We start from the raw sequence: 24,050 nt of genomic DNA on the forward strand, positions 1-24,050 counted from the left end.
AGTAGGGGCGGGGTTTCTCCATTTTGGTCAGGCTGGTGTCGAATTCCTGACCTCCAGTGATCCGACCTCCTCGGCCTCCCAAAGTGCTGGGATTACAGGCGTGAGCCACTCGCCCAGCCTCTACTGCTTTTTTAAAAGCAACAGTTGGTGACCTGACTTCTCACTGGCCTTATCCCTCCACGCCCCAGAGGTGTCCCTAGGAAACTCTTTGGAACTCTATTCTCCAGAGTGAACGGGGAACAGAAATGGAGAGGATTTCTATGCTATTCTGTGGGGCATCAGCATGAAATTACACATTCCGCACAGGCTGAGTTTGCATATTGTATTTTAGTTTGCATTCCTTTCACAGGCAATTTAAGGGTTTTTCAATTACATTTCTAAATTTTAATTGAATTCCTTAATTTTATTTATTTATTTATTTATTTGTTTGTTTTGAGACGGAGTCTTGCTCTGTCGCCCAGGCTGGAGTGCAGTGGCACGATCTCGGCTCACTGCAAGCTCTGCCTCCCGGGTTCACACCATTCTCCTGCCTCAGCCTCCCGAGTAGCTGGGACTACAGGCGCCCGCCACCATGCCTGGCTAATTTTTTGTATTTTTAGTAGAGACGGGGTTTCACCGTGTTAGCCAGGATGATCTGGATCTCCTGACCTCGTGATCCGCCCGCCTCGGGCTCCCAAAGTGCTGGGATTACAAGCGTGAGCCACCGCGCCAGGCCTGAATTCCTTAATTTTAATTGTAGGAACTTTCCTGGATCCAAACAGCAGACGTTGACCCTCCTAGTGAGATCCCAGGTCACAAACCGTGGAGCGGCTCCAGCCTGACTGGGAAGTGTTGCTTGCAAACTTCGGAAAAGCGAGACACGCCCAGAGATAGGAGGAGGGAAGCGCAGGCCCTGCCCATAAGCATTCAGGCCCCGCCCACCACCTCGCTGGCCCCGCCCAGGCCTGGCCTCTGGGTCCGCGCGCAGTCGCCTGCAGACCCGGAAGTGGATGGCGTGGAGAGATGGCGCAACTGCGGCGCGTGAGTTTTCCTTTGTTTAGATTAAGTGTTCGCTTAGCGGTGCCCTCACGCTTCTGTACCCGGGATGTGGGGGGCGGTACAGACCTTGAAATCCCCGCACCGCTCCCTCCACCCCGAGTAAATTCACGCGTCCCGTCAGAATACCGGGGTTCGCTTCCCTGTGTGTTAAAATCGCCCTAGGGTTGGTTCTGTCCCCGGTCGTTCTGCCGTAGGGCCGCGTAGGCAGCTGCTTTCGCGTCGTTTTCCTGCTTAAAACCCTTCAGTGACCCCTCCGCCAGCCCCGCGCCACGTAAAGTCCCCACCTGCGAGCCCGATCCACGCCCTCCGGGTCCCGAGCCTCGCCCTTGTCGGCCCCTGGGGGCGCAGCGCCACAGCCGCAAATCGGGAGGGGCCGCGTCCTCTGCTTGTCCTGGAGATTCTGCAGACCCCACCCCTGATCTGCCTGCCGCCCTAGACCTCCTTGGGCTGGACCCTTCTGTCCCCAGGCCTCTTCGCAGTCACGGCTTCTCCTGACCCTGTGTTGGGGGAGGTGGCCGGGACGTATCATAGGGCACTCAGTGTTCTTCTGTCCCAAATTCCTCCCGTTGGAAACTGTGCTCTTGAGGAGGTGGGCATTTTATTCCAGTCCCCTCCCTGTGAATGTGTAGTGAAAGAGATGGAGAGCAAGGTAGAAGAAACAGAAAAATTTAGAGAGAAAATAATGAAGGAGATCCATATCAAGACGGCAACGTAGAGGGACGGTGAGAGATTGGCAAAGTGAAAGAAGCACCCCAGGAAGTAGCAGGGAGAGAAAAGCAACTGGAGAAATGTAGAGAAAAGTTGTATTTCTAGACAGATGAAGGACTGCAAGGTAGGGAGAGGGGCAGCAAAGCGGGAGGCTCTTCAGACAAAGTTGGGGAGAGAAGGAGGGATTTGGAGCCAGGGCAGACTGAGCAGCGTGGTGCAGGGACAGCAAGAGGTGGCAGCCGGTGACAAGGAGAGCAGAGGGAGAACCACCCCAGGGATCTGGGGTTGCCAGACAGTGGGGAGAAGGGGGCATAACAGAGAAGAGGGAATTTAACAGGAGGAGCACAGATGGGAGAAGAAAGAGGCAGAAATATATGGAGATTGGAGACAATCAAAAGATTGGAGAGAAAGAGCAACAAAAGGAAAAAAATTGCAAGATGGAGCAGATCAGGTGGAAAAGAAGGAATAGAGGGAAGAAGGGGAGAAACTGGGAGAGGAGAGGGGCTCAAAATCTGGGCTCACTGCAACCTTAGCCTACTGAGTTCAAGCGATTCTCCTGCCTCAGCCTCCCGAGTAGCTGGGATTACAGGTGCCCGCCACCACACCTGGCTAATTTTGTAGTTTTAATAGAGACAGGGTTTCACCATGTTGGCCTGACTGGTCCTGAGCTCTTGAGACCTCAGGTGATCTGCCCACCTCGGCCTCCCAAAGTGCTGGGATTACAGGTTTGAGCCACCTTGCCCGGCCTCCTCACATTAATTTGGTAGAATGGTTCCCAGAACTCAGAGAAAATTTTACTTAGGTTTACTATTGGTTATGACAAAGGATATAGATGGAAGAGCCGTCCTAACAAATCAAAACAGAGGAGTGGGTTTTGGAAACCGTTAATTTTATCCGTATCTGAAGTGAGGGGCAGTCATGTGGGACTGAGTCCTTAACTGGGATCTGATTCTATCTCCAGGTAGATACTATCCAAATTGAGTTAAATTGTAGGTCATCCAGCTGGGAGTGTGCCAGAGAACTGTTCAGCAGGGGAAAAAACACGTGTACATTTCCACCTCAAACAGTAAAGGGAAGAGATCTCTAACGGCCCACCCACCTGCCTCAGGGCCTGCGATCTCTACTCTGTAGTAACTGGGAATGGTCTGTCCCTCCCCCTGGCTGTTGCTGACCCTGCAATTGTGCACCATGTGCCAGCCCTACTCACAATCTCAGGACAGTGTGGCATCCTTTCTCTGTGGCATCACCAATATTTACTTAAAGGGATTACTTTGGTTAGTGTACCCACGTGGAGGTATTGTCCATTAAAACACACACAGACACGCTGGCTGGGTGCGGTAGCTCATGCCTGTAATCTCAGCACTTTAGGAGGCCAAGGTGGGCAGATCACTTATGACTAGGACTTCCAGACCAGCCTGGCCAACACGGTGAAAGCCCACCTCTACTAAAAATACAAAAATTAGCTGGGCGTGGTGACGCGCACCTGTATTCCCGCTACTCGGGAGGCTGAGATAGGAAAATCACTTGAACCCTAGAGGTGGAGGTTGCAATGAGCCGACATTGCACCACTGCACTCCAGCCTGGGTGGCAAGAGTGAGACGGTGTCTCAAAAAAAAAAAAAAAAAAAAGGCACAGAATGAAGTCTTTATTTCTTGCTACTCCTCCATGATTAAAACAAAAAATATTCTACTAATTACATTTCTCCCTGTAGTTAGCATCCCGCTTCAATGCTCCATTTGAGAACACAGTACACTAAAATCTTGTTTATATACTCTGTCTCCAGTCTTGCCTCAAGTTCTTGATTTACCCCCTTCCAATTAAACTTTCACCTCCACCATTCCTTTGATCCTTTTTTTTCCAGACTGCACCAGTGACCTCTGTGTTTCGAAGTCCAATTTTGAATTTCCTATCATCTTTTTGAGTTAGCAACATGTTGCACAGCTGATCATTCCCTGTTCTTTTTTCTTAGCTCTAAATTTATTTGATTACTTTGTTTCAGATTTTTGTCTTACCAGTTTCCTCTGCTGGTGTCTCCTGAAGCTGTCTTCTCTGAGTGTGGGAGTGTTCCGTGATTTAGGTCTTTTTCATTTTTGTTTTTGTTTTTAAGACAGTCTCACCCTGTCACCCAGACTGGAGTGCCATCGTGCAATCATAGCTTCCTGCAGCCTCGAACTCCTGGCCTCAGGAGGTCCTCCTGCCCCAGCCTCCCAAGTAGCTGGGACTCTAGGTGCACACCACCACACCCGAGTAATTTTTTAATTTTTTAGTACAAACTGGGTTTCCCTATGTTGAATAGGCTTAGATCTCAAAACTCTTCTCATCTCTGTCCACACACACTACCGTTCCTTATCATCTCATCTCATGGCTTTGAACCCCATCTACCTGTCTCCATGTCCCCTGCAGACCTCTGGCCTGAGGTCTAGAAACCTGTGTTCAGTTGTCCCCTCACTTCTGCCTAACAGGCATCTCCACCTCGTATGTGCCACTTTCTGAGCTCCCCCAAATGCATTCCCTTGCAGTCCTGCACATCTCAGATGAGGGTGACCCTGTACTTCCTGGGGCTTAGCTGAACTTCTTGTCATATAGTCAAAATATGTAAGATATTACATTGTAAGTACATTAGGTTTTTTTTTTTTTTTTTTGAGATGGAGTCTTGCTCTGTCGTCAAGCTGGAGTGCAGTGGCACGATCTTGGCTCAGCGTAACCTCCGCCTCCCAGGTTCAAGCAATTCTCCTGTCTCAGCCTCCCGAGTAGCTGGGACTACAGGCATGCACCACGACGCCTGGCTAATTGTATTTTTAGTAGAGACAAGGTTTCACCATGCTGGCCAGGATGGTCTTGATCTCTTGACTTTGTGATCCGCCGGCCTTGGCCTCCCAAAGTGCTGGGATTACAGGCGTGAGGCACCACGCCCAGCCTGTAAGTACATTAATTTAACATAAATAATTACATATTTACTAAAACAGGTGAGGAAATTTGTTGTTTCCGAAATTCCTTTGAGGTATGGGAGAAAATGTTTGCGGCCTTGTCCCTGTGTCATCTGTGCCCCAGGACCTCTCTGAGCTCACCTCCTGCCTGTGTCCCCCTTGTTCCCTCTGCTGCAGCCACACAGGCCTCTTTCCTGGAGCCAGGGTTGCTCCTGACTCAGGGCTTCCACCTGGGCTGTCCCTCTGCCTGGACATCTCTAGCCTGTCAGCTGCAGGTACAAACACCTTTTCTTCCCCAAGTCTTTGTTCTGATATTACCTCCTTCATGGAGGCTTCTGTGTTCCTCTCCACCCCACGTTTAACACTCCAGCTACACCCTCACCCCCACTGTGGTCCACATTGCCTGCTCTGGATATTTCTTTCTGCTCCACTACCTAAATCCTGGTAACAAGACCCAAGGATAGAGCAGAGCCAGAAGGTGTGGGGGTGTGCTGGATTTCCGCTGTCTGAGTGGAGCTCACCCCTGGCTTCACATTGGAGTGCAGATACACGTCTTGTGCCTCCAGTCTCTTACCTGAGATTCCCATTCACATACTCAGGTTGGGCTCAGCATTAATATTTGAAGTTGATTCTACGGTAGTTGCTCCTTATCTTCCAGTGTACTTTCTGAGGTTCCAGTTACTCATGGTCAACCACAGTTTTAGTAGTCCAAGGATATTATATGGAAAGTTCCAGAAATGAAGAATTCATAAGTGTTAAATTTCTCACTCTTCTTAGTAGGATGATGCAGTCTCTCACTGTCCCACTCTGTTTTGTCCAGGACTTGAATCATCTCTTTGTCCAGTATGTCCTCCTGTACAGTCATCCCTCGGTATCACATAGGATTTGCTTCCAAGATCCCCCCCAAGATTACCCAAATCAGATGATCTGCAAGACCCTTATATAAAATTGCATAATACGGCCACATAAGGACATTTCGGTCAACAACAGACCACGCCTATGATGGTGGTCCATAAGATTACGCTGGAGCTGAAAAATTCCTGTTGCCTGGCTACCTCAGAGCAGTCATGACATCATAGTGCAGTGTTGGTGGTGATGCTGGGGGAAACAAACCTAGTGCGTTACCAGACAGCTTTAACTGGATGTGGAGGAGGATAACATTAAGAATCTCTTAGAGGTGGTTCATGAGGAATGGGTTAATGAGGAGTCATTGGAACTGATACAGGAATGCATAGCTGAAGAAGAGGCAAGAGAATAGGGAACTGGCTGGGCGTAGTGGCACACATCTGTAATCCCCGTACTTTGGGAGGCCGAGGCAGGTGGATCACTTGAGGTCAGTGGTGTCAGGAGTGGTGGCACATGCCTGTGATCCCAGCTACTCGGGAAGCTGAGGTAGGAGAATCACTTGAACCCAGGAGGCGGAGGTTGCAGTGAGCCAAGGTCGCGCCACTGCACTCCAGCCGAAGCGACAGAGTGAGACTCCATCTCAAAAAAAAAAAAAAAAAGAGAATGAGCCAATAGGAAACTGAAGAAAAAGAAAGAACTCTCAAGGCAATTCACAGTTAAATATATAGCAGAAGCTTTTGCAGACCTTGACAAGCTCCTTAAAAGGTTTGAAAACATAGGCACCAACACCTAAAGATTTTCATTAATAGAAAGGAACGTCCATGATGCATTATCTGCTCATAAGAACATTTAGGAAGACAAAGAAACAAAGCAAGCAAACTACCGTGGACTATTCTGAAAGGAGAGCTTCAGGCAGGTCTTTCAGGAGGCGTCTGGGAGAAACCATTGTTACCACAGGAGGACTTTCTGGTGGGACAAGATGTGGCACTGGAAGACAGTGACACTGATGGTCCTGACCCTGTGCAGGCGTAGGCTGATGTGTGTGTTTGTGTCTTAGTTGTTGACAAAAATGTTTTAAAAGGTTAAAAAATTGAAAACAAGAAAAAGTTTAGAGAATTAAGGTAAAAAGATAAAATATTTTTGTATAGCTGTACAACATGTTTGTGTTTTAAGCTGTTGTTGCAAAAGGGTCAAAAAGTTAAATTTAAAAGTTTGTACGGTACAACAGTTGCAATAAATAAGCTTAGTTTATTACTGAAGAAAAAAGTATTTTTTTGTGAAGTTAGCGTAGCCTAAATGTGCAGTGTATGTGCAGTGTTTATAAAGCCTGTAGTAGTGTATAGTCATGTCCTAGGCCTTCGCATTCATTCATCACTCACTGACTCACCCAGAGCAATTTCCAGTCCTGCAAGCTCCATTCATGGTAAGTGCCTTAGACAAGTGTACCATTTTTTAAACTCTTATACCAAATGACTACCGTATTTTTTTTTCTTTTATTTTTCTTTTTGGAGACAGAGTCTCACTCTGTCACCCAGGCTGGAGTGCAGTGGTGTAATCTTAGCTCACTGCAACCTCTGCCTCCTGGGTTCAAGTGATTCTCCTGCCTCAGCCTCCCGAGTAACTGGGATTACAGGCACCCATCATCATGCCCGGCTAATTTTTGTGTTTTTGGTAGAAATGGGGTTTCCCCATGTTGGCCAGGCTGGTCTCAAACTCCCTACCTCAGATGATCCACCTGCCTTGGTCTCCCGAAGTGTTGAGATTACAGGCGTGAGCCACCGTGCCTGGCCTTACTGTACCTTTTCTATATTTAGATATGTTTTGACTTACGAGTACTTAGCATTGTTACAGTTGACTGTAGTATTCAGGACATAGCATGCCCTACAGGTTTTTAGCAGTAAGCTATGTTATATATACCAGATGTGTAGTAGGCTATGCTATCTTGGTTTGTGTAAGTTCACTCTGTAATGAAATGGTCTGAAAATGTGTTTCTCAGAACATGTCCCTGTTATTAAGCAATGTGTGACTGTATTTGCATATAACCTATGCACATCCTCCCCATCCCCCCATATACTGTAAACCCAAGGGGGCCAGCCTCTCCACACCTGTGGGCGTTTCTCATCAGGTGGAAGGAGAGACTTGAGAAAAGAAAGAGACACAAAGTATAGAGAAAGAAAAGTGGGCCCAGGGGACCGGCGCTCAGCATACGGAGGACCCGCATAGGCACTGGTCTCTGAGTTCCCTCAGTATTTATTGATCATTATCTCCACCATCTTGGAGAGGGAGATGTGACAGGACAATAGGGTAATAGTGGGGAGAGGGTCAGCAGGAGAACATGTGAACAAATGTCTCTGTGTCATAAACAATCTTAAGAAAAAGGTGCTGTGCTTTGATGTGCACATACATAAACATCTCGGTGCATTAAAGAGCAGTATTGCCACCAGCAAGTCTCACCTCCAGCCCTAAGGTGGTTTTCTCCTATCTCAGTAAATAGAACATACACTGAGACATTCCATTGCCCAGGGATGAGCAGGAGACAGATGCCTTCCTCTTATCTCAACTGCAAAGAGGCCTTCCTCTTTCACTCATCCTCCTTAGCACAGACCCTTTACGGGTGTCAGGCTGGGGGGCGGTCAGGTCTTTCCCTTCCCATGAGGCCACATTTCAGACTATCACATGGGGAGAAACCTTGGACAATACCTGGCTTTCCTAGGCAGAGCAGTGTTTGTGTCCCTGGGTACTTGAGATTAGAGAATGGCGATGACTTTTACCAAGCATACTGCCTTCAAGCAATTGTTCAACAAAGCACATCCTGCATAGCCCTAAATCCATTAAGACTTGAGTAAACACAGCACATGTCTCTGCAAGCACAGGGTCGGGGCTAGGGTTAGAGATTAACAGCGTCTCAAGGCAGAAAAATTTTTTTAGTACAGAACAAAATCGAGTCTCTTATGTCTACTTCTTTCTACATAGACACAGTAACAGTCTAATTTCACTTTCTTTTCCCCACAGTAAACCATCTGATTACTTGTAATACCTAATTAAATATAAGTGCTATGTAAATACTTGTTATTCTGGCTGGTTTTCTTGTATTATTTTTATTTTATATTTTTTTTATTGCTGTTTTATATTGGTATGTTGCTTCCTTTTTTTTTTAATTATTTAAGTCTATAATTGGTTGAATCCTTGGATACAGACCCCATGCACTGTATACTCTGTCTGCCCATCAATCCGTTGATAGTCTTCTTTTTTGTTTTGTTTTGTTTTGTTTTTAATAGCAGTCTTTTTGATCAGATCCAATCTTTGGTATCTGAGTGGTTTTGTTTAAGTAATCCTTATTTTATTTAACATGGCCCCCAAGCACATGAGCATTGATGTTGGCAGTTTGGATATGCCAGTGAGCATCTGTCACGTGCATCCTTTACATGGAGTAGATAGGGTTTAGTACTGTTCCAAGTTCCATTCATTCAGGGTTTTGCAACATATCCCCTTGGATGAAGGGATTTTACTGTATTCTGTATCCAGCATTGAGCACCGAAGCCGTGTCCTCATTTCAGAAGGCTGAGCTCAGCCTCTGATTCACAAAGAGGTGAGGGGTGCTGTGCTCCGCATGGGGTTTGGTCAGAGCCAGGTCTGTGCCCTAAAGGGAATCTGAGTCCAGCCCAGCTCCCCACTGCTGCAGTGTGTGCTCGGGCTTCTCCAGGAGGGGAGCGGGTTCTGAAGAAAGGGGCCAAAAACTCACTTGTTCTTCCTGTAGGAGTTTGTTGTCCCAGCATCAACTCTGTTGCAGTGGGCAGCAGAGGACTGTATTTCCACAGGGTGAGGTCTCCCCTATGTGTGTGGTTGTGGCACAGGAAGAAAGTATGTTCATTCTAAACCCTAAACAGCACGTTTTTGACATTCAGGATTGACTTCTAAAGAGTCATGTTATGTGAAGGAGAAGCGCAGAAGAGGAGAGCAAAGGAGTCAGGGATGCCACTTACTCAGGTAAAGTGATATTCTCAGTTGATTGTTCTGTTTCTTATTTCTTCCTGAAATGCAGAGTACTGGAGTTGAGAGTCTTCTGAGTCTCAAGTGTCCTGCCTGACAGGTTTGCTCACACTCACCCATGCCTTCCCTCAGTCCCTCTCATCTCACTTAGATTCCATCCCTCGTGACCCAGTGACATGAACTTGGGAAGAGGCGACCCTGGGCATGGGCCTGGGAAGGGCTCACACCAGGCATGGATGGGGACGGGGTGAGGGCCCCGTGGTGTCAGTGCTGTTGGGCAGCAGGGATTGTTCAGGGGTCACATCTGGATGCACTGTCAGCTCTCTGTGGACCAGGATGAGAGGAGCTGCCCACAGAAGTCACGTATTAATGTGCACAAGTACCTGGTAACTTGTGCAATAAAAAATTAGGAAGATTTTGTGCTTTTTTTTTTTTTTTTTTTTTTAAGACAAGAATCTCGCTCTGTCGTCCAAGCTGGCGTATAGTGGTGCAATCTCGGCTCACTGCAACCTCTACCTCCAGGCTCAAGCGATCCTCCCACCTCAGCCTCTTGAGTAGCTGGGACCACAAATGCGTACCACTATGCCCGGCAATTTTTTGAATTTTTGGTAGAGATGTGGTTTCACCATCTCCACCCACCTCAGCCTCCCAAAGTGCTGGAATTACAGGCATGATCACGCCTGGCCTTTTTTGACTTTTAGTAATAGGCATTCTGACTAATGAGATGGTATCTCATTGTGGTTTTGATTTGCATTTCTCTAATGATCAGTGGTAATGAGCTTTTTTTCCATATGCTTGTTGGCTACATGTATGTCTTCATTTGATAGGTGTCTGTTCATGTCCCTTGCCCACTTTTTTCGTTTGTTTGAGAAGGAATTTCGCTCTTGTCGCCCAGGAGGGAGTGCAATGGTGCGATCTCAGCTCACTGCAACTTCTGTCTCCTGAGTTCAAGCGATTCTCCTGTCTCAGCCTCCCTAGTAGCTGGGATTACAGGCTCCTGCCAGCACACTCAGCTAATTTTTGTATTTTTAGTAGAGACGGGGTTTCACCGTGGTGGCCGGGCTGGTCTCGCAACTTCTGACCTCAGGTGATCCACCTGCCTCGGTGTCCCAAAGTGCTGGGATTATAAGCATGAGTCACTGCACCTGGCCCTTTGCCCACTTTTTTAATGGGGTTGTTTTTCTCTTGTAAATTTGTATAAGTTCCTTGTAGATGCTGGATAGTAGACCTTTGTTAGATGCATAGTTTGCAAAAATTTTCTCCCATTCTGTAGGTTGTCTGCTCACTCTGTTGATAGTTTGTTTTGCTGTGCAGAAGCTCTTAATTGGATACTGCTTGTCAATTGTTGTTTTTGTTACGATTGCTTTTGGTGTCTTTGTCGTGAAATCTTTGCCCATTCCTGTGTCCAGGATGGTATTATCTGAGTTGTCTTCCAAGGTTTTTATAGTTTTGGGTTTTACATTGAAGTCTTTAATCCATCTTGAGTTGATTTTTGTATATCGTGTAAGGAAGGTGTCCTGCTTCAGTCTTCTGCATGTGGCTAGCCGGTTATCCAGCACTGTTTATGAAATAGGGAGTCTTTTCCCCATTGCTTGTTTTTGTCAGCTTTGTCAAAGATCAGTTGGTCATAGATGTGCGGCCTTATTTCTGAGCTGACTATTCTGTTCCATTGGTCTTTGTGCCTGTTTTTGTACCAGTACCATATTGTTTTGGTTACTGTAGCCTTGTGGTATAGTTTGAAGTTGGATAACTTGATGCCTCCAGCTTTGTTCTTTTTGCTTAGGATTGCCTTGGCTATTCAGGCTCTTTTTTGGTTGCATATGAATTTTAAAATAGTTTTTTCTAGTTCTGCAAAGAACATCGTTAGGATTAGCATTCAATCTGTAAATTCTTTGGGCAGTATGATCATTTTAATTATATTGATTCTTCTTATCCATGAGCATGGGATATTTTTCCGTTTGTGTCTTCTCTGATTTCAATTTGAGCAGTGGTTTGTAATTCTCACTGTAGAGAATAATCTAAATTTTAATGGACAAAGCAGTGGGTTAGTGTAGTAGTATAAGCCTGTAATTTGAGCTTCTTGACCTTCTTGGGAGGCTGAGATGGGAGGATCTCTTAAGTTTGAGACCACCCTGGGCAATATAGTGAGACCTCACATAAATTTTAAAACAGATTATATTTATATTTTTGAAAATAGGCATTTGTGACTGGAGTTCAAGTTTCTATGTTTTTTTCATGATCTCCTTTTTTTTTTTTTTTTTTTTTTTTTTTTGAGACAGAGTCTCACTCTCTTGTCTAGGCTGGAGTGCAGTGATGTGATCTCGGCTCAGTGCAACCTCCATCTCCTGGATTCAAACAATTCTCCTACCTCAGCCTTGCGAGTAGCTGGGATTACAGGCGCCTGCCATCAGGCCTAGCTAATTTTTGCATTTTTAGTAGAGATGGAGTTTCACCATATTGGCCAGGCTGGTCTCAAACTCCTGACCTCAGGTGATCTGCCCGCCTCAGCCTCCCAAAGTGTTGGGATTATAGGCGTGAGCCACCGTGCCCAGCCAGTCTACTTTTTTTTTAATAGCTTAATATACAGTAATGTTTGTAAACTAAACTGAGTACTATTTATACATTTTTATTGTTGCAAACATGCTGAAATACACATTAGCAAAAATAATAATGACTGCCGGGCCGTATGTGCACCATTAGTCCCAGTTTCTTGGGAGGCTGAGGAGGTAGGATCATTTGAGATCAGGAGTTCAAAGCTGTACTGTGCTGTGATTACTCACTGCACCCCAACCTGAACAACATAGCAAGACCTGGTCTGTAAGATTTTTTTTTTAAAAAGATGACAAATGTCCTCTAAAAAATAGTCATTGAGAGACAACTCTTTATTTAATTTATATGTAAAGTGCATATGTTTATTACTTTATAAGCTAAGTGTGTGTAAGTGTGTACCTGTGATGTGTTTGCATGAGTGCATGGATAAGGAAGCCTATAGTTAAGGTACAACATCATTTTATATAAATTTTTTAATTTTAATTTTATTTTTTATTTTTTTGAAACAGAGTCTCGCTCTGTCACCCAGACTGGAGTGCAGTGGCGTGATCACGGTTCACTGCAGCCTCCGCCTCCCAGGTTCAAGTGATTCTCCTGCCTCAGCCTCCCAAGTAGCTGGGACTACAGGCGTGCGCCGCCACACCCAGCTAATTATTATATTTTTAATAGAGATGGGGTTTCACCGTGTTGGCCAGGATGGTCTTGATCTCCTGACCCCGTGATCTGCCCGCCTTGGCCTCCCAAAGTGGTGGGATTACAGGCGTTAGCCAATACTTTTGGCCATGTGTGTTGGCTCACCCCTGTAATCCCAGCACTTTGGGAGGCCGAGGCGGGCATATCACCTGAGGTCGGGAGTTTGAGACCAACCTGACCAATGGAGAAACGCTGTCTCTACTAAAAATACAAGATTAGCTGGGTGTGGTGGCACATACCTGTAATCCTAGCTACTCGGGAGGCTAGGCAGGAGAATCCCTTGAACCTGGGAGGCAGAGGTTGTGGTGAACTGAGATCACACCATTGCACTTGAGCCTGGGCAGCGAGAGCAAAACTCCATGTCAAAAACAAAAAATTTATATTTTTGAACAGTTGAAATTACATCTGAAATACTTTCCATGACCTTATAAGTGTTCTACACTATTGGGCCGGGCACGGGGCTCATGCCTGTAATCCCAGTGTTTTGGGAGGCCGAGAAGGGTGGCTCACATGAGGTCAGGAGTTCAAGACCAGCCTGGCCAACCAGGGTTTGGTGAAACCCTGTCTCTACTAAAAATATAAAAATTAGCCAGGTATGATGGCGCATGCCTATAATCCTAGCTGCTCGGGAGGCTGAGGCAGGAGAATTACTTGAATCTGGAAGGCAGAGGTTGCAGTGAGCGGAGATCGCGCCACTGCACTCCAGCCTGGGTGACAGACTGGAGACTCTGTCAAAAAAAAAAATGTGTTCTACACTATCACATTAATGAGTTAATGACAGTAAGAATAGTAATGTATTACGAGGAGGATACGTGTATATGCATATATAATGACCTTTTATGCAGATTTAGGTTTTTGTTCATGAACTTAACTTTACTCAGGTAATTGTCAGTTTACTTTTGATGCTGATCTGTTACTTAACAGTTTGATTCTTTAGGTTTGATTCTAATGCCCAGACACAAAATTAACCCACAGTTATCTCTATAGAAGTGTTAGGTATTATGTTCAACACACCAACTGATACGCATTATCTACCTGAGCTAGAATACAAGTAGTTGGTGTCTTCAGAGACACTTGTATTCTAGCTCAGGTAGATACTGAATGGAAAATCTACACTGCTTTAAAGACTATCATAACTTTTTGTGGAAAAGTATAATAAAACTCAATCACAGACACATAACTAGCTCAAAAATACCTTAATGTGGATATGTCAGAATGTTCACGTCAGCATTTTAGTTGAGTCAATCCTTACAACCTTCTTCTCGTTTTGTGTGAACATAATTACTCTCTCCATACCCTGTTGGTCAAATGCATCTTTCATTTTAGGGACACTTGACATTCAGGGACGTGGCCATAGAATTCTCTCAGGAGGAGTGGAAATGCCTGGACCCTGTGCAGAAGGCTTTATACAGGGATGTGATGTTGGAGAACTACAGGAACCTGGTCTCCCTAGGTAAGGATAATGCCCCTCAGAAGTTGGGGTCTGCCCTTAGTATCTCTGCATTTTCCCTGGTGTGCCTCTTGGGAGCCCCTGCATTGCTTGACTGAGATTGAAACCCTGTTGACTTGGCTGGGCGCAGTGGCTCATGCCTCTAATCCCAGCACTTTGGGAGGCCGAGGTGGGTGGATTGCTTGAGGTCAGGAGTTCGAGACCAATCTGACCAACATGATGAAACCCCATCTCTACTAAAAATACAAAAATTAGCCAGGCATGGCGGCATATGCCTGTAATCTCAGCTACACGGGAGGCTGAGACAAGAGAACTGCTTGAACCCAGGAGGCAGAGGTTGCAGGGAGCTGAGATCATGCCACTGCATTCCAGCCTGGGCAACAGAGCAAGATTCTGTCTCAAAAAAAAAAAGAAAGCCTGTTGACTCAGAAATGAAAAGCTCCCGTATACTTTCTGGACTTGAAATGCCCCCTTTCTTCAGATCTTCTGTCTCCTTCATGATGCACCTTTGGGTTGGTACCTGGGCTTACGTGTGTGTAAAACCTTATGACAAACTTTTAAAATATCCAGTTCCCTGTTTTCTACCCCTGTGATTTTGATTCTGTAGTTCTTGGAAGAGAGTTCGATATCCAATTATTACAGGGTTCCCTAAGCATTCAGAAGGAGACACTCTGTGGGTGAATTTGTGAAACGTTTTTCTTGAAATCTTGATTAGTTTTTTTTGTTTTTTAATTTATAGTAGAATGACTTATAATCCTTTGAGTATATACCCAGTAATGGGGTTGCTGGGTCAAATGGTATTTCTGGTTCTAGATCCTTGAGGAATTGCCACATTGTCTTCCACAATGGTCGAACTAATTTACACTCCCACCAACAGTGTAAAAGCGTTCCTGTTTCTCCACATTGTCTCCAGCATCTGTTGTTTCCTGACTTTTTAATGATCGCCGTTCTAACTGGCGTAAAAGGATTAATTTTTAATATCGTCTCTCCTGCCTAAACAGAGGGCTTGGATTTTGGAGACATCACAGCACATCTTGATTCTTTCTTTTATAAACAGGGATATGTCTTCCTGATCTGAGTATTATCTCCATGATGAAGCAAAGGACAGAGCCCTGGACTGTGGAGAATGAAATGAAAGTAGCAAAAAATCCCGTTAGGTGGGAAGGTATCAAAGATGTCAACACAGGTAAGAGCTCAGATGGACAGAGTGGAAGCCACACTTTTTTTTTTTTTTTTTTTTTGACACAGTCTCTGTCCCCCACGCTGGAGTTCAGTGGCCATCACAGCTCACTGCAGCCTTGAACTCCTGGGCTTCAGCAGTCCTCCTGCTTTGGCCTCCCAAAGTGATGTGATTATAGGCACGTGCCCCATGCCTACCAGAGCCACACTATTAAATAGTGTTTGGGAAACTCTCTGTAAGCGGGAGAACTATGTGGAGAAATAGGAGTTGAAATCCTGTGAGTTCTTAAGAGAAATCTTTCTTGACCCGCACCTGTCACCATGTCCTTTATTTATTTATTTGCTTATTTATTTATTCAGAAAGAGAGTCTCGCTCTGTCTCCGGGCTGGAGTGCAGTGGTGCGATCTCAGCTCACTGCAACCTCTGCCTCCTGGATTCAAGTGATTCCCCTGCCTCAGCCTCCCGAGTAGCATGCCCAGCTAATTTTTGTATTTTTAGTAGAGACGGGATTTCACCTTGTTAGCCAGGATGGTCTCAGTCTCTTTACCTCGTGAGCTGCCCACCTCGGCATCCCAAAGTGCTGGGATTATGGCGTCAGCCACTGCGCCCAGCCCACCCTTTCATTTAAATGTGTAATAGTTTTATGTTTTTGCCCTCCAGTGTTACTGCAGCCCAAACAGAAGCAAAATCAAAGCCTTTTATCATGATGGACAATATCCTGTCATGTGGCTTGTGTCAACTCTTTAGTTCCTTGATTCTGGGGGCAAAGGGAGTGCCATTTCAAAGGAGTTTCTTTCCCCTGTGGTCTCTTTCTGTATGGGATTTTATCTGTCGCTCAGTTCTCTGTCCTTATGCATCAGAGCTGAGGTCTGCATAGACCTGCCTCCTTGACTTATTCATGATCCGCCCATTTCCTGTATTGGGAAGACCTGATGGGGAGAAGGGAAAACATAGGTTGTTGTCTTTTGCTTCTGGGGCCTGGAAACTGCATAGAGCTGTTTCAAGCCCACTTTGCCTGTTCTGGTCTGTTTGAGGTGGGAAAAAGTCAGTGATTTTCCTACTCTCACATGCTGCTTGGCACAGAATGCTTCATTTCTGGTCACCAAAATGTGTGGAGATTTCTCCCTACCAAAAACCAGTTTTGGAGTTTCCTGCAATTCATTCGTGACACTGTCTACCTGAGTTAGAGTCGCATCCCACAGGGTAAGGGTTGAGTTCCCAAGCCTGTCCCCCACCTAAGCCACCAGTTGCCAGTAGTGGGTAGTCACCTTTCCACCTGACCAGCCACAAGTCAGGGTTCCCTTGACCCCCTTCTTCTGTTTGGTTACTTTGCTAGGGTGGCTCACAAAACTCAGTGAAACACTTCGTTATGTTCATTGCTTCATGATGAAGGATGTTTCCAAGGATACAGATGGACAGCCAGATGAGGAGATTCACAGGGTAGGCACGTGGGGAGATTCACTGGCTGTGCCATCCTCCAGTCCCACCGCATGTGTTCAGCATTTGAAAGCTCTCAGGAATTTTTATGGAGGCTTCATTACATAGACATGATTGATATTAACTCAGTCTCCAGCCCCTGTACCCTTCCTGGAGGACGGTGGTTGGTGCTGACAATTCCATGCTTCTAACCATGGCCTGGTCTTTCTGGGCTTTCTATATCTGCAGATACAGAAACCATGGATATGAAGGCCAATAGTAAGGGACTTGAGCATCACACATTCGGTATCTTAGGGTTTTTTAGCACAAAACTCGCAAACCATGTTTTTCCTCTGCTCTCACACCACCGCAATTACCAACACAGAAGAAGACTTCTCTGACCAAAGGTGTGGGGATTTTTCCCCATATACCAAGCAGCAGACAGCAGCTGGGTGTCCTCCAACTCACTTCCAACACTACCTGGAGATAGGGCCAGGTCCCACAGGTTTAGGGCTCAGTCTCCAAGACTTGCCCCACTTCCCACTAGTTGCAAGTCTGGGTCCCCAGAACTTCTGACCAACTGGCTTCCAGTTGAGGTTTCCACGATCCCCTCTTTGGGCCCAATTAATTTGTTGGAGCAGCTCACAGAAACACTGACGTTTACCAGTTTATTATGAAGGATATTGCAAATGATACAAATGAAGGGACATATGGGACAGGTATGGGGGAAGAACTGTGGAACTTCCATGCCCTCCCTGGGCGTGCCACTCTCTAGGAAACCGCCATGTGTTCCGACATCCCAAAGCTCTTGGAACCTAATCCTCTTGGGTTTTGATGGAAGCTTTGTGACATCAGCATTCCTTCCCCCAGCGTATACAGCAGGACCCTCTCTGGGGAGGTCGTAAGACCAGCCATCAGAAAGGTGGGGGGGAAGTTATAGAATCCTGCCTTAGAGCAGGTGAAAGGAGAGGAGGAGAAGGTTGGAGAGGTTATTTTTCTTAAGGCCTGCACACAAGGCCTAAGCCAACATAACCAAAGACTGCAGCAAGGGCTATGGGAGTTATGAGCCAGGAACTGCGGACAAAAACCAATGTATGTGTGTATCATAACACCACACAGAGGAGCCTGGAACGTGTCCTCCCTGGATACCTAGGGAGGTATTCTGAATAGAAATAATGATGTGCGCCCAGTCAGTAATCAGTGAAAGAGAGCTAATAAGCACAAGTGGGTACCACTGCACTTAGATGACGTAAGACCAGAAAGTCAAGAAAGACCTGGATCCCGGAAGCCCTCAATTAAAAAAAAAAAAAGAAAGAATCCCAGCGGACTTTTTTTTTCCCCCCTAATTATAAAGGAAAAGGCTTCATTCTTTCAATATTGAGTATGTTACCTTTCGGCTTTTTATATATGGCCTCTATTAAGCAGGCTCCTTGTATTCCTAGTGTGTTGAGTGTTGTTTTCTTTTTCTTTTGAGGGGGTGTCTCTTGCTGTCATGATCTCGATCTCGGCTCACTGCAACCTCTACCTCCCAGGCTCAAATGGTCCTCCCACCTCAACCGCCTGAATAGCTGTGACCAAGGCCACACGCTTGGCTGATTTTTGTATTTTTTGTAGAGGTGGAGTTTCGCTATGTTAGCCAGGCCGGTCTGGAATTCCTGATCTCAAGTGATCCCCCCATCTTGGCCTTCCAAAGTATTTGGATCATAGGCATGAGCCGCCATGCCTGGCGAGTGTTTTTATCATAATGATTGCTGAGGTTTTTCAAATGTTTTTCTGCATCAGCTGAGATTATTGCATGGATTTCTTTTTCTTTATTCTGTTATTGTGGGGTTTTACATGGACTGATGTTCCAAAGTTGCATCCTTCTTGTATTCCTGAAATAAATTTTGCTTGGTCATGAGGTGTGATCCATTTTACTACGCTGCTAAATTTATTTTGCTACCATTTGGTTGAGGATTTTTGCATTAGATTAATCAGTAATATTGCTCTGCAGTTTTGTTTTGTTTTGTTTTAAGATGGAGTCTCACTCTGTGGCCCAAGCTGGAGTGCAGTGGTGTGATCTTGGCCCACTGCAGCCTCCACCTCCTGGGCTCAAGTGATTCTCCTCTCTCAACCTCCCAAGTAGCTGAGACTACAGGTACCTCTCACCATACCCGGGTAACTTTTATATTTTCAATAGAGACGGTTTCACTATGTTGGCCAAGCTGGTCTCGAACTCCTGACTTCAGGTGATCTGCCTGCCTCAGCCCCCCTAAGTGCTGGGATTACAGGTGTGAGCCACCGTGCCCAGCCTGCCCTGCGGTTTTCTTTAGGGCCTTTGCCTCTGCTTTCAAGGTAACACCGGCCTCACTGAATGAGTGTAGAAGTGGTTCTCCTCATCAAGCTTATGGCATGTTTTGAGGAGGATTAGTGTTAAATCTTTTTCAATATTTGATAGAATTTTACACTGAAGTCATCTGGTCCATTGCTGTTTTAGTTGGTAGGTATTTGATAACTGATTCGGTCTTCTTATTTGTTACTGATGTGTTTAGATTTTCTACTTCTTCATCGTTAAGTCTTGGTAAGTGGTGTCTATCTACAAATGTATCCATTTTTTTCTTGGTTATCATATTTTTTGTTATGTAATTGTTGAGTCTCATTTAACTTCCATTTTTATTTGTATAGACTTGTTTGTAATGTCCTCTTTTACCTTTCTCATTGTAGTTTTTTCGGTCGTATGCTTCATGTTTCTTTTTTCTAGTTTATCTAGGTAAGGATTTGTCAGTCTTATTCAAAGTGTGAACTCTTACTTTCCTGACTTTCTCTAGTGCTTCTCTGCTGTTTTCTTTGTTTTATAACCTTTATTTTTTCTTTCTGCTATCTTTGTGTTCATTTTTTTCTTTTTCATTTTTTTTTAGACGGAGTCCTGCTCTGTCACCCAGGCTGGAGTGCAGTGGTACGATCTCAGCTTACTGCAACCTCTGCCTCTCAGGTTCAAGCAATTCTCCTGCCTCAACCTCCCAAGTAGCTGGGACTATGGGCGCACGCCACCATGCCCGGCTAATTTTTTGAATTTTAGTAGAGATGAGGCTACATCGTGTTGCTCAGGCTAGTCTTGAAATCCTGAGTTCAGGCAGTCCGCCTGCCTCGGCCTCCCAAAGTGCTGGGATTATAGACGTAAGCCGCTGCGCCCAGCCATGTTCATGTTTTTCTTTTTGAGGTATAAAGTTAGGTTTTTTTATATGTTATTTTATTCTAGTTTAGTTATTTATTTTTTAAGAGATAGGGTCTCACTGTGTCACTTAGGCTTGAGTGCAGCGGCATGATTATAGATCCTGGGATCCAGTGATGATCTCACTTTAGCCTCCTGAGTAGTTGGGACTACAAGCACACGACACTGTGCCTCACTAATTAAAACAGGAATGTATTTTATTTTATTTATTTTGTTTAGAGATAGGGGATCTTACTTTGTTGCCTAGGCTGGTCTGCAACTCCTGGCTTCAAGAGATCCTCCCACCTCAGCCTCCCAAAGTGCTGAGATTACAGGTGTGAGCCACCCAGCCATTTCTTTATTTTTCATGTATGCATCCATCATTACAATATCCCTTCCAGCACTATTTTTGTTGCATTTCATGAGTTCTGCTGTGTTATATTTATATTTTCTTTTATATCACGATATTTTCTAATTTTCCTTTTATTTTTATTTATTTATTTACTTTTATTTATTTATTTTGAGATGGAGTCTCACTCTGTCGCCCAAGGTGGAGTGCAGTGTGCAGTGGCATGATCTTAGCTCACTGCAACCTCCGCCTCCCGGGTTCAAGTGATTCTTCTCCTGCCTCAGCCTGCTGAGTAGCTAGGATTACAGGCACACACACCGTCATCACACCCGGCTAATTTTTTTTTTTTTAATTTTTTTTTTATTTTTAGTAGAGTCAGGGTTTCACCATGTTGGTCAGGCTGGTCTTGAATTCCTGACCTCATGATCCACCTGCCTTGGCCTCCCAAAGTGCTGGGATTACAGGCGTGAGCCACCGCACCCGGCTTTTATTTTTATTTTTTGGAAACGTAGTCTCATTCTATCACTCAGGCTGGAGTGCAGTGGCATAGTCTCAGCTCACCGCAACCTCTGCCTCCCAGGTTCAAGCAGTTCTCCTGCCTCAGCTTCCTGAGTAGCTGGGATTACAGGCACATGCCACCATACTTGGCTAATTTTTGTATTTTTAGGTGGAGATGGGGTTTCACCATGTTGGCCAGGCTGGTCTCGAACTCCTGACCTCAAGTGATCCACCCGCCTCGCCCTTCCAAAGTGCTGGGATTACAGCCACCGCACCTGGCCTATGCAGCTACTCTTAAGTGTCTTATTTTCCCTGAGAGGCTCATCCTGCTTTTTCTTAGAAGCTTTCAATTTCTGTTGTATTTTTCTGCTCATAATCCCTCTCAAACTCAGCTGACTCCTGCAGATTCCCCACTGCTCAGTGCATCACCCCACCTTTTGGGTTTTCTCCACTGCCAGTGTGATAATACGAAGTATGCTGATATTTCTTCTAGTGTCTAAGTCAGATGAGGCAGATTCCATTCCCTCCGTCAAGGTCTAAACATACCAGAACCATGGGTTCCAATTACACTCTTTACTTGCTTTCCTAGGGAGGTGCTGTGCAATGAGAAGCAAAGCAGGAAACAAGCCTATTACAAATCAACTTGGATTAACCTTTCAGTTACCTCTGCCAGAACTGGAGATATTTCAAGGTGAAGGGAAGATTTATGAATGTAATCAAGTTGAAAAGTTCATCAGCCACAGTTCTCCAGTTTCACCACTTCAAATATTTTATTCTGGGGTCAAAACCCACATTTTTTATAAACACAGGAGTGATTTTGTTGATTTTCCATTGCTGTCACAAGAACAGAAAGCACACATTAGGAGAAAACCTTACGAATGTAATGAGCAGGGCAAGGTCTTCAGAGTGTCTTCAAGCCTTCCTAATCATCAAGTAATCCACACTGCAGATAAACCTAACAGATGTCATCAATGTGGTAAAGCCTTCAGGTACAAGTCAGGCCTTGCAGAGCACTGGAAAATTCGTCCGGGAGAGAAACCTTACAAATGTAAAGAATGTGGCAAGCTCTTCAATCGAATTGCATACCTTGCACGACATGAGAAACTGCATACTGGAGAGAGTCCTTACAAATGTAATGAGTGTGGCAAGGTCTTCAGTCGTATTACATACCTTGTACGACATCAGAAAATTCATACTGGAGAGAAACCTCATAAATGTAACGAATGTGGCAAGGTTTATAGTAGCAGTTCATACCTAGCACAACATTGGAGAATTCATACAGGAGAGAAACTTTACAAATGTAATAAATGTGGCAAAGAATTTAGTGGACATTCAAGCCTCACCACCCATCTGTTAATCCACACTGGAGAGAAACCTTACAAATGTAAAGAATGTGACAAGGCTTTTAGGCACAAGTTCTCCCTAACAGTTCATCAGAGAAATCATAATGGAGAGAAACCTTACAAATGTCATGAATGTGGCAAAGTCTTCACTCAAGTTTCACACCTTGCACGACATCAGAAAATTCACACTGGAGAGAAACCTTACAAATGTAATGAGTGTGGCAAAGTCTTCACTCAGAATTCACACCTTGCAAATCATCAGAGAATCCATACTGGAGAGAAACCTTACAAATGCCGTGTGTGCGGTAAGGTCTTTAGGCACAGCTCATGGCTTGTACAGCATCAGAGAAGCATTCATGAGAGAGTCCTTACAAACTGAGTTTGGCAAACTCTATCATGAGTTCTAGCATTAATCAACATCCAAGAGTCCATACTAGAAAGAAATCATTTAAATATACTATTTATGGCACAGGCTGTATCGACACCTACCGAATCAGTAGACATCAAAACATTCGTCTTTGGTGAAACCACACAAATGGATGGTGTGTGCCAAGGCTAACAAGTCAAAATCTGTTGAACCTGATGATATGATGTGTATAAAGGGTGCAAGGACACGTGGAAATGGTCTGTTATATTCGGGTTATTAAAAATGTAATTATTTGGATTTGAAAGGCCAGGTGCAGTGGTTCATGCCTATAATCTCAGCACAATAGAAAACCAAGACAGGAGGGTCACTTGATGCCATGAGATCAAGATCAGCATGGGCTACGTAGCAAGGCCTATCTCTACAAAATAAAAAACCCAAGCCCTTGGCATGTGTCTGTAGTTCCAGCTACTCGAGTGGCCGAAGCAAGAGGATTGCTCAAGCCCAGGAGTTTGAGAGTTTGAGCAGTGAGCTCTGATCTTGCCATTTGTACTCCAGCTTGGGTGACAGAACGAGTCCCTGTCTCAAAAGAAAGCAAAAAAAAAGGCTAGTTTTTATGACTTCAACCTGAACTTTGAAATCTCTTCATGTGCCTTCCCTACAGGCCTTTCACTGTGGTCTCTGGGAAAGAATCAGTCAGATGACAGGGCTGACTTCATTAGCTGAGGAGCGTTTCTATCCAATTTCCTGGAAGAATAAGGACTCTTCCTTTTCAGATTAAAGATTGTCTGATTTAGAGGCCATGGAGATGGACAGAGAAGAACAAAACTGTGATGGTAGTCATCATGTTTATTGCAGTTAGCACACTATTTTCCTGATGGGCACAGTGCTGCTGTGCTCTACAAGTGACCATGAAATACAGCATGCCATGACTTTAGGACACAGGGATTTTTATGGGAAGAGAGTCAAGTCATTAGGGACTGATTACGTAGTAGAGAGAATGCAGGGGAAATGGTGGCCACCTTCTCCATTGAATAGCAATAGCTCCTGTTTAGCAAAGACTGATTAAAAAGTACTCTTATTTTTGAAATGGAAGAGAGAACAGTTACATCAGAGTAGAGAGTTTAATCAAAACTACCAATGGAACATGTTCTTGAGTAGGATTCATGTTTAACTGCTGGCATAATTTGCTTCTGTTTGATTTAGAATGTCCATAGTTCTCATGTTTGGAACAATAAAGTTGAAATTTTCCAAAGTGTGAATGATTCACCTTCTTTCTACCATATTGTTTATCTCAGGAGGATACTTTATAGCAGACAATAATGAGGCACCATTAGCATTTTATTTTTATTTTTTTATTATACTTAAAATTCTAGGGTACATGTGCACAACATGCAGGTTTATTACCTAGGTATACATGTGCCATGTTGGTTTGCCACACCTGTCAACTCGTCATTTACATTAGGTATTTCTCCTAATGCTATCCCTCCCCAAGCCCGCCACCTCCC

The 24,050-nt window shown here is 44.9% G+C and overlaps 1 protein-coding gene across 3 annotated transcripts; it reads left to right on the forward strand.

The window, feature by feature from the left end:
• Positions 1-930: 930 nt before the first annotated feature.
• On the forward strand, positions 931-23,804 carry ZNF766 (zinc finger protein 766). 3 transcript variants are annotated; one of them, XM_050771372.1, is made up of 5 exons: positions 931-1,020; positions 9,425-9,506; positions 14,079-14,205; positions 15,260-15,388; positions 21,425-23,804. In XM_050771372.1, exons 2-5 carry the CDS (start codon positions 9,444-9,446, stop codon positions 22,555-22,557), a joined length of 1,452 nt encoding a protein of 483 aa, XP_050627329.1. In that variant the 5' UTR covers positions 931-1,020; positions 9,425-9,443; the 3' UTR covers positions 22,558-23,804. The 3 variants fall into 3 exon arrangements, with proteins under 3 accessions (XP_050627329.1, XP_050627331.1, XP_050627330.1); XM_050771374.1 differs by lacking the exon at positions 15,260-15,388; XM_050771373.1 differs by lacking the exon at positions 9,425-9,506 and having other exon boundaries at positions 965-1,020.
• The last annotated feature ends 246 nt before the right edge of the window (positions 23,805-24,050 follow it).

The sequence above is a fragment of the Macaca thibetana genome, chromosome 19, assembly GCF_024542745.1.
Source record: "Macaca thibetana thibetana isolate TM-01 chromosome 19, ASM2454274v1, whole genome shotgun sequence".
NCBI classification, from domain to species: Eukaryota; Metazoa; Chordata; class Mammalia; order Primates; family Cercopithecidae; genus Macaca; species Macaca thibetana.

Coding starts and splice junctions, on each gene's coding strand:
- ZNF766 (XM_050771372.1), top strand. CDS start 9,444: ATGTTATGTGAAGGAGAAGCGCAGAAGAGGAGAGCAAAGGAGTCAGGG. Junction 9,507..14,078: donor CAGGGATGCCACTTACTCAG/GTAAAGTGATAT, acceptor CTTTCATTTTAG/GGACACTTGACATTCAGGGA. Junction 15,389..21,424: donor TATCAAAGATGTCAACACAG/GTAAGAGCTCAG, acceptor TTGCTTTCCTAG/GGAGGTGCTGTGCAATGAGA.